The following is a 14764-nucleotide window of genomic DNA, read 5'->3' as shown; positions in this document are numbered from 1 at the left end:
ATTTTAAGCAACATTTACCTAATTTTGTATATTTTTTTTCTTGTTTTTTTAAGGCTGAGTTTTACAGAAGGGCCACTATTCAACCCTTCCCCCGGCTGAGGATCGAACCAGCGACCTCATTATCAGTGTTACAGTGTCTTTGTTGTGTTGTGCTGTAGTTTTTACACTGCTGGTAGTTAAAACGTTTAATTGTGCGGCTGCCGTCCATGGCTCCGACCAAAGAGTCGGTTCTGCTGCAGCACCAGTTTTCCAGCAAAGCTCTGGCTTCTGGTCATGTGAAATGATTTTCCCTGAGTTTTACGCCCCTGTAAGAGGCTACAGGCAGATCCGGAGTCTGTTCATCCCAGTGGAAGAATCTGACGGACAACATTAAAAAGAAAAAAAAAAATGTTTGAGGCTTGTTTGCAGCAGAAAATCTGTTGAGATCTGGTAACACAGACCCCTCTCAGCCATGAAAAAGCTCAGTGGATGGGAAAAAAAAAAGCGTCTGGAGTGATTTGGGTGCTGCACCCGTCCATCATGGTGACGAGGAAGCTGAGCTGAGAAGACAGTAAAAGAAAGAGACTGCAAATAGAAATGGCTGAAATGAGCTTCCTCTGAGGGGTCAGTGGTTCATCCTTTAGGGACAGAATCAGGAGCTTAGAGACCAGTTCCTTCTCCTCCTTATCAGAAAAAAAAACTAGTTAAGGTGGTGAAAGGTAGACCAAGAAGCTTTAGGACAAGCTAGCTTGGGAACACGTGTGTCCTCTGGGAAGGGCTGGAGGAAGCAGGAGGTCTGATGATCTGGGCTCGAACTGAGCCCCGGTGACCTTGTAGATGATGAGTGGATGTTTTTAAAAACGTACATCTCTGCAAGTTTAATGTCTTATTTGCAGACTGCACTCATTTCTAACAGAAAATGCTGCTATGCTGCACTTTGAGGGACCGTTTTCCCAAATTTAGGAGGCAAAAGGAAGGAGTGTGTGTGGACCCTGCAGTTTGTGAATCAGCAGGGACTTTTTCAGCAATCAAGCAACCAGAAAACCCTTCGCCGTGTCCATAATCTTAGTTATGATGATGTGCAAAATTGGCATTTTGAGCGGAGAACAAAAACAATATAGAGGATAAGTGACGACTCAGGAGATATTTGGACACATATGCTACCAAACTGGCCACTGATGGCTGTTACCTTCCTGCAGAAGATCGGTGCAAAGTCTGCAGGAGAAAGACAGATGTGGAAAGTCCAAGAAGCTGAAGGTTAAGGAGGAGTTTGACTCCTGCTTTCTGGAAAATGGGGGATTTTGTCATAAAAAAATGTTACTCCTGCTCAAGTTAAGCTAGAGACAGCAGGATTTAGCTGGAGTAGAATAGCCCAGACAGGTCTGAACGGAATAAAAGACAAATCTGGATTAAATGTACATCCTCTTTCTGGAAAATCATCCAGGAACTTTTAACTTCTTGCCTTAGAATCCATGAAAAGTCTGGACATTTTCCCTTTTGACACAGCCCCCTCTTTACAAATGGGATTACATCAGATAGCGGGAATGCCGCTGCTTGTGTCTGAAGTGCAGCAGATTCACTATAAACGTCAATCTGGTCATCTAATCTAACAAAGTTCTCTTTGATCTTAGAGGAGAAGCCACCATCCGCCACGACTTCTCGCGCTGCTCTACTGTTCAGCGATAAACATCAAAAAACCGAGTAAACAACATTTACATGAGGCCTCTTTCTCTCTTCCCTGGCGATGGTTTAATATCCTGAGCCGCCTCGTCACCTCTGAGATCAAACTGATCAACAGAGGGTTCATTCTGATGTTGTCAAGTTAAAAAATGAAAGGAGCAGAGGAGGAGCGCAGGGTGCATCCGAGCTCTGATGAGATTTATAAAAGGCCAATCTCACTCCTCCTCCTCCTCCAGCTGGACAAGGAGGTGAAAACTGAGCTTGATAACGGATCGGAATCGCCGCTAGAATACCAACAGGCTGAGTAGATTACCGCGGCTGCTACTGGTGCTGCTGCCGTGCTTTTTCATTTGCTCCTGAGCAGATGCAATAAAAGCAAGAAGGAGGAAGCACCACTGGGCTGAAAGGTTTGTCCGCTGAGGGAACTTGTAACTCTTGTGAAGCATGGACGGGAGTTATGAAAGAGCGGAGAGGACGGGGGAAGTAAAACTCAACTTTGATGCAATAAGATAACTAAAACTGGGGATGAAAGTCTCTGGGATGATATAAACAGAAAGCTTGTTGCAGCTGGATGACCGGGCTTTATTATAACAGCAACATTCCTGAGCTACAACAACATTTTCAGCCAGTCTTATTGATGTGATCATGGTCTATATGTGTTTCGTCATTACAGGACCCGTGTCATTCCCAGCACAGCTGCGGGAGTTTTTTAGTTGAGTTTATTCCCACCATATGAAAGGAGAAATAAATTTGCAAAGACGGCGCGCTTTTTGCAAACCTCCTTATTCTGCAACTGCAGAGCAAAATATCAATATCATTATTCTATGGAGGTACAGATGGTGTCTTGGTGCTTTAAAGAAAATAAGGGGTTTTGAAAAATGGTTCATCCCAAATCTTCATCATTTATATCTAATTATTACATTAAAAATGCTAGCTAGTGATACTCAGTGGCACCAGTCTGAAGGTCCGTTTAACTGGTATTCATTTTTCAACTGTTAAACTTTTTGATCCACTTATTTATTTATCTATTCTTTATGACATTGAAATGACATAAAATGATCGTATTAATAGATATGGCACCATAAAGGCCAACCGAAAGGAGGAGACCCTGCAGGGCTTCCAGACACATCAACCACTCAAAGCACTTTAGACCACATGTTCCAGTCCCCCATTGACTCAAACCCCGGCAGGGACATCAGGGGTCCATGCAGGATTCAGTGTCTGGCCCAAGGACACTTAAGCTTCTTACATCCTTCATGAGAAGCAAGAACTTTCTTACTCTTTTTTTTTTTTTTTATCTGGTCCATTCAAACTCCACGAGAAGCTTCGTCTGCAGCGGGGAGGGATCAGTGCAGGTGGTGATGTCTGCTTTATGTGCAATCAACCCAGTTATTTCACATTCAAAATCAAACTTCAGCAAAAATGCCAAAGCAGCATAATCCGCTTCAAGCTTTGCCATGTTAACCACGTCCACCTTAAATCTCTGACCAATCACACGATTCTTCTCGGAGCCCCGCAGCCAAAAACGTTCTGGTGTGTCGAGAACTGTCTTCAACCAGGAGAACAAAATGACGTCATTTTCTTATCGGGGCCTCGAGAACAAGAAAAAACTTCTCACTTCTCGTGAGGGATGTAGCAGGCTTTAGGCATGCAGTCAGGGAAGTCAATCCACCGACTTTCTGGTTGAAAAACATCCGCTCATCCTCCTGAGCTGCCACCGCCCGGTCTTGAACATGTCGAGGAAAAGCAGAGATACTTGAACATGGGACACAAAACTCTTTGCAGTGAGCTTTTGTCCATATTATCAGTATGGCTGGTTCTGTGATGGGGTCGGATCTGGAGCTGATTATCCAGAGAAAAATATGATCATTTGCAAAAATCTCATTGTTTTAATAAGAGAACATTTAAACACTTTCAAGGTGAAAGTGATGAATCTGAATGTATAATAAAACATATTAAGTATTCTTGAATTAGAGCAAGGCCCTGTGATGGACTGGGGACCTATGTATGTTTTGTCCGACTTGTTGCTTAGCAACTAAGATCAGTTTCAGTCTTCGTAAAATTCAGCTTTAAAAAAAAGTGGATGGATGCATTGGATTGGAACAAAAGATAAAAGGTGTGACGGCTTTAAAACTTCAAATGAGCTCTGCATCCTCCTTTGTAAATAGTTAAAAGCCAAATAAAGTATCAGCTGATCTATATAAGAATTTGTAGTATTGTCAGTCATTAAACTTCCATGTAATTTTGCATCCTTAGTTTTTCTTTTGCATCGTGTTTCATAAATGTCTTTGACTGACATCTGCCGAGAGCATGGGACAAAAACATAATGTTATGATGGACGATGAAGAGACAAACCGATGCATTATTTGTATTTGGTAATGATCGCCAGACTGTTTCTCCTTAGAAACATTTACTGAGGTTATCCTCATCTTATCATTTAAAGGCTTTTCCAGATTAAAGAAAGATGAAATAATGATTTTAACCAAAAGAAAGTCATAAAATTGTACGATTCTGTTGTTGTAGGACTCAATATATAAAGACAAAAAGTCACAAGCAAGTGGAGGAAAGTAATTTAACTGAAATGACGCCATTTCCAACCATAATAAATGACATTTTTAAAATGTATCCATGCTGAAATAATCAGCTAATATCAGTATTTACTTCCAGTTGGAAAACAGAACTAATCTTTTACTCACCGTATGCTGTAGAGCACATTGCCGTTTTTAGAGATGCGCAGCAGCTTGTTGTCCGTGGTGACCTCATGAAAGTTGGCTCCCTTCTCGTTGGCAAAGAACAAGTCAGGTTTCCAGATGGAGTCCAACATGGACGGGTCGAGGTCCAGCGAGTCGTCCGGATACTCGCTGTAAGCCAGCCGGGGGTCGTTCCACTGCTGCCTCAGGAAGATGTTCACTCTGTAGTCCTGCAAGGAGAAAGCAAGGATTCCTACGTGTTAAAGGGAGGAACGGAGGTCAACCCGTCAGGAACTAAAACAATTAATAAGAATATGTGATGTCACAAGTAATAAAAATGGCTTCTGTTTATTTCTGGAGCATCAAGCTTGTATTTGCTGTTTGAAGTCCAGTCTAGATGTGATGAAATATTAAACAGCGACCACTAAACCACTAATAAGGATATTTTTCCACCGACAAAACAATTATTTACTGAATGTTTTAAAGAATAATCCACATTAAGCTACATTACAACAAATTTCATTAAAATAAACATGGATTACTGTTGGGTTAAAATAAATCAAAGGTAAAACAACTAAATAAAAGCCTAATAAGACTCATAGTGTTTGTTTTTGTGCCTTTTGGAATCCCAAAGATGCTTCAAATCTGCTTATTTTATAGAATTACCAGGTAAAGTAGATTAAAACAGATTAAAATAGATTCAAATCTGCATTCATGCAGCCATCTGAGTTTACACCTTTACAGATTCATTATCCCACTGACAGACAGCATCAAACTGCAAAAACTCAGCCTTAAAAAACAAGAAAAAATTAGGTAAATGTTGCTTGAAATAAGATAAATTATCTGCCAACAGAAAAAGAGAATTAGGCTTGTCAAGACTTCCCAAAACAAGTAAAAATCCTCTTAAAACAAGAAGCGTGAAAACTAAGAATTATCTTACCTTTAAAAAAATAAGCACATGTGAACTCAATTTAAGATTTTTAATCTCACTTAGATTTCAGATTTTTTCCAGTGCAGTTAATATAACCCAAAACGAAGGTCGTTCGTATGAGCAGGTTTAAGTCACAGCTTGCTTTAGCGTTCCATAAAACCAGACCTTTAAGAAGATCGGCAACAACAACATTCACACACTGTCAAAGAATTTCCAGTAAGTCTGGAATCAAGCTTCAAGAAAGCTGCACATAAAACTCAAACAGCTTATTATTCATCAATGATAGAGGAGACCCAGAGCTTTTGAAGCCAGTTTAGGAGTCATCCGATTCGTTAACTCTCAGGTGTAATGAGTCCAGGAGTCTTTCCACAACTAAAAGGATTTGCATTAGAGAGAAACTTCACTATTAATGATGTCTCATCTGCAGCAGTTTTAGAGGTATCTGTACCTAAACCTGATTTGTCTTCATTTGAGCTAAAATAATCTTTTTAAGGAGTTTCAACCGGGATTGTTGTGCAGATTACTCTCACATTTACTCACTAATGAACACTCATGAAACCAACTTTGTACAAAGATTTCTTACAGACATAAAAGGCCTGAACGACTGATTAATCTCCTTTATATAAACACAAGAAACCCCCACCCCAGCCTCAATGTGGAACCAGCTCCCAGTTTGCCCTGTTTGGGATCAGGAAGCAGATACCTTCTCTACTTTTCTAACATATTTTCTGTTCAGAAAAGATCAGTAAGGGCTGTCTGTGCAATCCCCTTCCTTGTGCTGCTACGCGTGGACTGCTGGGGGGCAGCTGATGAGCGCCTCCTTCCACTCTCTCTCTTTACACTTCATATATCATATATGATGTTGTTGTTATTAATATGAGTTTCCTTTTCCTTTGTTTCTCATCAGGGATGACTGGTTCAGATTCTGGTGCTCTTTACTGTTCCTATAGATGGCTGCACATCCTGGTTCTGCTCCTCCTGCAGGTTTTTCTTCCATTTTTTCCTTCACTGTCTACCTGTGCATGCTTAGGATGGCCAATAAAAACGTACAGAGAATTCACTACATTCGATTCCTTTCCTGTTTATTTAATAAATAGATGTTTATGAAGGTTAGTGTAATTTGGACTAATGTGGATCATTAATCGATTTGTTTTATTTGAATTTCTAAATTGACTACAGTGAAAAAGACGAAACTAGACCAGGTGATCGTGGATTCAGTTCATGCAAACATCCATACTGAACAGATTTCTTGGCGGTAAATGAATCAGAAAAAGAGAATTTCCTTGAATAAAGAACACAAAAAGTAATAAGAACAACTATGGGCCAGAAACATGAATAAGTTTTTTCTGAAGGTCCAGGGTGTCTGAGGAAGACAAGGTGGGTTGGAGGGATTCAAATGAAAGAAAATTACAGAGATATAAATAAATCCTAGTGAAGAAGCATGTAAAATGCTTCACAGTGATTTTTTTTCTCCCTTCAGAAATACAAAATGTGAGGAAGGGAAGAGGAGAAAAAAGTCTCGTCGTGGGTCATTGCGCCGCTGACTTAAGATGCTGTAACTCCACAAAGACGACCAGATCGACAGGATTTCATGGCTGGATGAGCAGGCGGTTACGGGTCTTCATTCATATGTCATTTTCTCCTTTATGTGAGCAGAAGATATTTTACTGATCATAGAGAGTTCAGCGTCAAGCTGAAGCAGTTTTTTTTTTTTCTTTTTTGGCCCTGTGTGATTCCTCAGATTTTCCTCAGCCTTGAAACAAGTCAGCCTTTAGCCGATTTAAAACCTTATTGTGATTCTACGCGCTGCTTGAATCTTGTGTTTACTGCTGTTTGTTAACCCTTTGGGTGCTGGAGGTCTCCAAGTTTTAAAGGCTGTAAATGATGAAAAATGTTAAACATAAATCAGACTTTATGGAAGCAGGAAAATGACTCATCTACTGCTGTATAGCGGCATCACAGGTTGGCCGTCATATTGTAATCCATAACTTTCACAAACTACGTCTGACTTAATCTATGATGTCTTTTAAATGCTTTTTTCTCAAAAATGTTTGATAGAACTGTGAATTCTGGTGGGACTGCTGTGTGAGAACATGTACGGAGTATGCAGCATATCTGTCAAAACAATGTAAAATATTAACAATAGAAAACTTTTTGGATTTATTTTTTGGGTTTCAATAAGTCAAAGTTAAACATCTTTACACACCTGCTCTGACTGTTTGGTCTGAATAATTCACACGGCAATATTTTGTATCGGATCAGTGTAACGCCAACGGCAATGCTCACTTCAGTGATGAAATTCTGATTTTGCGAGTTTCATTTTTTTGAACTGGGGTCAATTTTGTTTAATATTTGCAATATATAATCAACCAATCAGAGAAGGTGTTATGACTGATAGATCAGTGGCTGCGAGCTATGCAGGATCACTTTCACTGCAATCTGATTCAAACTTTGTATCGTCATGGCCGACCGTCTTTCTGATTTCTTTTCTGCTAGCAGCTAAAAGCTAGTTGCTAAAGCAGATCCTTCAACTGTCCAACGGACATCCTAAAGTCCCTCCTGAAGAGGCCATAGTGTAGCTTCGGCTCCCGGATTAAGCAGCAAAACTCCCAAAATTCTCCTCTCTTTTCTGGAATAGGATGTAGCCAGTGCTTCTTGTTGTTTTACAGGCCTTATAGCAGGCCTCTTTAAATGGTGGCCCGCGGGCCACATGCGGCCCAGAACCAACTTCTATGTGGCCCAGCGCAGGTAAAAAAAAAAAAAAAAGATATTAATTCAGAACCTTCAGTCATTGCTGATTAAGTAGCCTACAATCCTACGGTTGTGCAGACCATGAATGCAACATGTGGTTGCCTAGCAACATTAACCCCAGGGCGTGTTTTTGTGTTTTGAAGTTGTAAGAGTAGCGCTAGCAAGCATGTCGCTCTCTGTCCCAAAACGCAAAATTGGCAATGAAAACCGCCTGGACTGATAAGTATTTGTTTATTTTGCCGTCACATTCAAGCGCCAAACCGATGTGTTTAATATGCAATGAGTGTGTGGCGGTGTGTAAAGATTATAATGTGAAGAGGCACCACATCGAGAAGTTTAGCTTGAAATGACATTTTTATGTTAAAAGTTAGAAGAAAAATAAGCTCTGACTGAAATTTTCATTAATTTATTTTGTGCATTTGCTCGTGTCATATGGGACTAAATTTAAAATAGAAAAATGAATAAACTACTTACTTTACAAAATGTAAATGTTTTTTTTTTTTTTTAAATTTATTTTTTCATTTTGACTGATTTATTTTACTTTACTTATGTACTGGCTCTGATCTTTTTTTTTGTTTGAAAATCTGGCCCACCTGAACATCTAATTGAGTAGCCCTGCCTTATAGTCAGGGGCCTTTTTGCAGTTGTAGTTAGACATATCTGTATCACCGCTTAAATTGGCCTGTTTAAATGAAACCAGCGCAAGTATCAATGGTATTCTCTTCACAGACAATCACCGACTGAATTTCTCCTTTGGTTCCAGTTCCTCACAGTGCTTAAAGCCTCAAAAATGCCCACATACATTCACTGTTTTTATTAGATACACACATTGCTGCCAACAGCTGTTCAAGCCTTTAAGCAAAAGATCAGTTGCTTCATTTTACAGTGAAATAAACCTGCTCTCTCAACCTGTTAAAGATCTGTGTGGAGGTCTAGAACTGGTTGATCATATTTTTTCCTACCATAATTTCCGTCATGCAGTATCTCTTAATTCATAAAGGGAATTCTCACAAGTTTCACCTAAACCGTCCCTATATTGCTACGAAGGTCTTAACAATACATTTAACTCCATCTATGTCTTTATCTTATTCATATATCACTCTACTTCATACTGATGCTGATGCTGCTGCTCCTTTAGTTTTGTTGTATAACCTTCCACCATGTGCTTCCAAGTCCCCATTTCACAATCAGACACAGAGTCTCTTCAGTGTGGAGTTGGCATTTAGCTTGCCCCTCCATCTCCCTAATTGTCAATTATTCTCAGAATATGGAACTTGGCCGGTTCGGCCAGGTTGGAGCCATCATTAAGCAGCGTGGTGTAGCAGAAAAGCATTGCAGGGGCGAGGTGCAGCCATGCCAGCAGCCCAAGCAGGTGGCATTTAGAGAAGCAATCAGCCTCTGTGCATGTGTATGTGAAACACAGTCGCATTGCAATAGCCTCAGCGAGACCCCTGCTCTGTTTATCACTGTTTATTACAGTAAATATCTCACACGAAACAAATGAGCTTGGCCTTTCCTGAATGAGCCGCCTTTTCTTCTGCTTGAGAAAATGATGAATAACCTGAAACGTTGCAGAGGCGAGGAGTGTGTGTGCTGGCGCAGGGAAGCAAGGAGGAGGGCTACTAACTCATCGGTCACTAACACGCCTGCAGTTTAATATTAGCTCCAAAAGGGGAAAAGCTGGGCACAAATGGCCTTGATGCTGTTGCTCAGAACAAAGATGATTACATTCTCAGCCACTGTGCACATTCTTCACTGTTTCCACAACAGGAATAAATCACACACGTTATGTGTCCAACTCATCGCCCATCAAGCTAGAGGTAGACTTTCATCTGGAAACAAAACGGTAAATTTAGTGGAATTTTTTTTTTTTTTTTGGTAAATCTATATATTTTAGAAAAAAATGTGACTAAATAAGCAGAAAAGATGATCTATAATCTAAAACTGTCTCAGCAGTAGTTTGGCCATTGGTTGAGATTTATCCACCTTGTGATAGGTTGGATTGATTGTTTGATTCAGAAAGTTTATTTGAAACATAATGACAAAAATTTTTTTTTAATTTTTTAAATTTTATTAGAAAAAATATGATGCTATTAGGATATATATTAGAAAAAATGTGGTTTTATTAAGATATATATTAGAAAAAAATGTGGTTTTAATAGAATATATATTAGAAAAGATTTGGTGTTATTGGGATATACATGAAAACTATTCTCTTATTTGTCATTGTCCAAGCTGCAGATGTTGAGTTAAACATCGTGGGTCCTGGATCAGAAGCTTTTCACGACTGCAGATGGATGAACAATAACTGCATTGGCCAGAAAGTAGGAAATGGATGGCAGGCCATTCCAGGAGGCAAATGAGGGAAAAGTAATTTGGGATTTAAATGAGGGAAAAGTCATTTGAATGCACAGATGAATAATTTCAGGGAATGGTTTTGGAGTTAAAGAGAACAGATGACTAATTTGAGTAATTGGTTTATTAAAAATGTTGTTGACACCGCGGCAGCTCTGTTTTAAACACTTCCATCTGAGGACGTGACATGAGGCCACTGGACTGTTAAGTGCCACCATGAAATTACCATCCACCACCGCCATGCTGCTGTGGAACCATTAGCAGAGCAACTGCTGTACTTACACAATACCACACTCATTTCAGGATGCATTAAACTCAGACAGTAAACCACGCATGACAGACTGCCCCTCTCCTCTTCCCCAGCTTTCTACGACATAAACAACCGCAATAACCACAGAATATGTAGTTTCCAGGATGTAATGCATGCCACGACATCCTGCTGCTTCCTTGGATTCAGCTCAGTTGGTCAGCGTTACGGAGGCTCACACACCTGCTCGACACTGAAATGGAAAAATGGTGTTTTTGAGCCTCGGCTCTACCAGCAGCATCCTGGGATGTCAAGTCAATTTACAAAAAGGATCAAGGGGTGCAAACTTCCCTTCAAATTAAGAGGTGACTTTAATATATGACAGATTTGATTGTTCAATGAACACTGATGTTAAAAAATCCTAAATTATCACTAGATACTAAGATATTTACTGTATGTAATTAATGCATCAGCTCAGCCGTGCCGTGACTTCCTCACATATATGCACATTAAAAGTTTTCTATTTAGAGTTAATGAGATCATTGTCGCTCATTAACAGACTCATGTTTGTCTAAAAGGTGAATTTATGGATCTATGTGAGTACGTGTGAGATCTCGTTTTCTAATATAGATGCTAATTGTGCAAAAGTGCTCTGATAATTAGCATTCATTTGTTTATAAAGTGTTTCGTAATTATGTGCAAAACCTCCAGCAGAAACAGAACAATAGAAGTTTACATAAAAAAAAAAAAAAAAGCAGTGTTTGTGAAACTTGGCTTTGCTCTGACATGACATGGTCACACACATGCAAACCCACTCCTACACACAAACGAAGGTTCAGCACGGCCGTATCTGCTCTGAGAAGGTTGACGGTTCCGTTATATTAACACTAATGGGTTTTCTTTGTAATGAATGAGTGTAAATTTCCCCTCCATTGCTCACAAACAGGAACGCCAACGCTGAAGCCGCCACGTTGTTATGCAAATGGCGGCTGCGGTGATGCGCTCTTTTCAAATGAAGTGTCGCAAATGGGAGACGGGTTCAATGAGGTGTAAAAAATTTACAAACAGCGAGAGGTCAGAAAGATCGTCATTTTAAAGGAAACGGAAATGAAATTCTGGATGAATATCAGCTGTTTTTCATTTTTTCTGGGAGAAGTTTCCCAAACAGACACGAGGCTGTGACGGGATGACAGGTTCCATCCATATCAACGTACATGGGGACGAATAAAAAAAAAAAAGATCCAATCTTCACTTCAAGCTGTGTTTCTAAGAGACTGAGGGAAGGATTGAACTCACCATTGTTGTTTCAGCAATGGACCCAAAGCTGTTGATAAAAATGTTGCAGGTTACGTTTACAGGTGGACCTGCGGAAATAATAGAAAGAGGAGAGAAGAAAAGGAGAAGTTAGAGCGCGTCAAGAGATGAACTGTGCAACAGAGCTGGAGTATAGCAGGGAGAAATAACCAGAACAGGAACAGAGAGATGTAATAATTATTCACTGTGGCTTAAAGATCGATTTTCATTGTTGAATCTAATGAAACAGATGTGAGGCCTCCGTTTATGACGCTACATTTAACAGCAGCACAGTTTCATGTCAGCTCTTCATTCTGTCACAATCTGCTGATGTGTGTCCTGCACGGTCCATTTTCCTGGGATTCTAGGCAATATTTTAAAGGTTTTCTTAAGCAGGTATTCACATCAAACTCACAACTGTCTCCAAGCAAACCCAGCGTTTAATGCTGGAGAATAACATCTGTGAAAAAGACACTTGCTTTCTGACATACACCGGTGCTGGCAATCCCCAATATAAGCCTTCTTTTGTCTCTATTTTTATAAACAAATAAAACATGGTGACATCCCCTCAGGAGTTACATTGTCTTGCTTGTGGTAGATAAAACATCCTGAATTGGTGTTATATAGAGGGTCTTTGTTCTGGGTTTGAGAACTTTTTGTACGTGAAAAGGCCCAGCACACACATGCACACACACACACACGTATGTATGTATATATATACATATATATACACATACAGTTTCTGAGACATTTGGCATCACTTTATGGTGCAAAATTAAAATCCTGTGTAACACAATCTGATTTTTGTCTTCAGCTTCTTAAAGGACAGCAGAAAATAAACTACTACACTATAATCAAATTCAATCAAATTTTATTTATAAAGCGCTTTACAACAACCTTAGTTGACCAAAGTGCTGAACAAAGATAAAAACAAGTAAAAATATAAAATAGCAGTTCATTCACATGTAAAAATCTCAACAGCCAAAGGCTGATCTAAACAGATGAGTCTTTAGCCTGGCCTTAAACAGAGGCAGGTTCATGATGGAGCGTAACTCCAGAGGCAGAGAGTTCCAGAGTTTGGGCCCTGCCACTGCGAAGGCCCGATCGCCCCACTGTTTACACTATAAGAACGTTTACATATCACATGGTGATAAATGGTAGGTATCCTTAAATAATGTAGTACTTTCTCATTTTAAATTTTGTAAATCATTTTGTAAATCAATACCAATAAAGACCCCATGTGTGAAAAATTGTGCTTATGTGAACATTTTCTATGGGTTGGCCTTTTTAAATAACAAAAACAAGTATGATTTTCTTCAGATAATCACTTGGTTTTACAAACTCTTCTGTTCAGTCCAGGTATGAAAGATACTTAGTTAAGTGGTTTCAATTCCAGTACATGCTCTTGTATTACAGATCTTGTGTTTCTGCCTCACTGGGGATAATATTCCACTTCAAACATCAGAAATATGGTGTATCCAGGAGTCATCCTGAAATCTGCTCTTTCTTCTGGTCAGACATAAAAGAAGAAAGTCACTGCACTCCTGCTCCTGTCACTGCGAGAGAGATGGCGTGTAAACATCTCATTGTGACTTAAGGAAACTACAAACAGGAAAATCAATTTCACATCCCAACAGAGACTTTTAAACCCCTGTGGGTCAATCTCAAATAGCATTAATAAATACACCGTGTCCTTTCAAAGGAAGTCAGCGACCACAACAGTCTGGCCTCAGTCTCCTCAGTCAGGAAGGAGTTGACGTCCTCAAGGTTGTTTTCCGATGAGCCATTCAAGGTGAGAGTAAACAGAATATCAGGTCGCTGCATTGATTTATTGCATCACCGGGTTGTACAAATACAAATGTGATTACTTGAAAGGAGCTGAGTTGCAGAACGAAAAAAGGAGGGTGGATGAACAGTCACATAAGCTCTTGTCACTTCATGGACATGATGTGGGCTTTAAGAGCCAAGTACCTGAAGAGATTCACATCAGCAGCTGGATCTGATTTGTTAAGTTTGTGGGCAATGTCTCAAGAAATATTTTGTCTTCAGACGTAGATGACATCAGTCAGAACAACTTTTTTCTGTGAAGTTAAAGTCATGTCCGTTGACCGAACTTAACACGGAGACCGGCGATGCGGCTGACAGGTTCTGATACAACTTTAATGCATTCCATGGTTAATTCATCAGTCTGAAACTGTCACTACTGAGCTGATTGTTCCCTCCTGTGCGCAAACAAGTGAAAATATGTCACGTTTTGGGTCATTTGTAAGCATAAATATAGTATTTATAATAGTGTTTACAAGCTTGTAACAAACTTGTAGATCATCCTCCTCCCCACTCCAAAATGTTGCATCATCATGTTCCTATGGCAACCCAGATTGGAAAATCTTTACATGCTCAATCTACAACAACCCATTTACACTTTCAGTTTATTTCTGTCGCAGTTTGAGGTTGACGGGACTATATGTCAGTGACTCCTGCACAGTGGACTTCTACACACAGAACAAGAGGGGCTCAAGCTAAGAACTTTGAAAATAGAGGCATTGTTTTCTGCTCAACTCAGACAACTGCCTCCAAGTTGCAAAGCTACGGAAGTGATCTTAACCTGCTGATACAACTTTATAATACAAATAAGTAGATAATCAATAAGCTCAGCCACTACTTCAGTACAGAATAAAGCTGTGTTGTTTTGCATGAGCAGTCAATGTAAAGAAGGTAAACAATGTTCCTGATGAAGAGTTAATGAATGAAAAATAGGTCAATTTACTGTGACAAAGCTCTTGTGTTGTTTAACTGTATAAAGTTCATTTTAAAATGGCTTGTACTAAAATATAATGA

General features: G+C 39.6%; 1 protein-coding gene across 4 annotated transcripts in view; it reads right to left on the bottom strand.

The window, feature by feature from the left end:
* glra1 (glycine receptor, alpha 1) overlaps positions 1–14764 on the bottom strand; it is a gene marked incomplete at both ends in the record, with an annotated part of 148808 nt that overhangs the window by 57974 nt on the left and 76070 nt on the right. For all 4 annotated transcript variants that reach the window (XM_079249625.1, XM_079249626.1, XM_079249627.1 and 1 more), the window contains 2 exons: positions 4356–4579; positions 11930–11997. In XM_079249625.1, coding sequence (XP_079105751.1) covers positions 4356–4579; positions 11930–11997 — 292 coding nt within the window. The remainder of the gene's footprint in view (positions 1–4355; positions 4580–11929; positions 11998–14764) is intronic.

Source organism: Telmatherina bonti (genome assembly GCF_933228915.1).
Source record: "Telmatherina bonti genome assembly, chromosome: 12".
Lineage (NCBI taxonomy): Eukaryota > Metazoa > Chordata > Actinopteri > Atheriniformes > Telmatherinidae > Telmatherina > Telmatherina bonti.
Note: the sequence above shows the minus strand (reverse complement) of the source record. Positions and strands in the feature narration are given on the sequence as shown.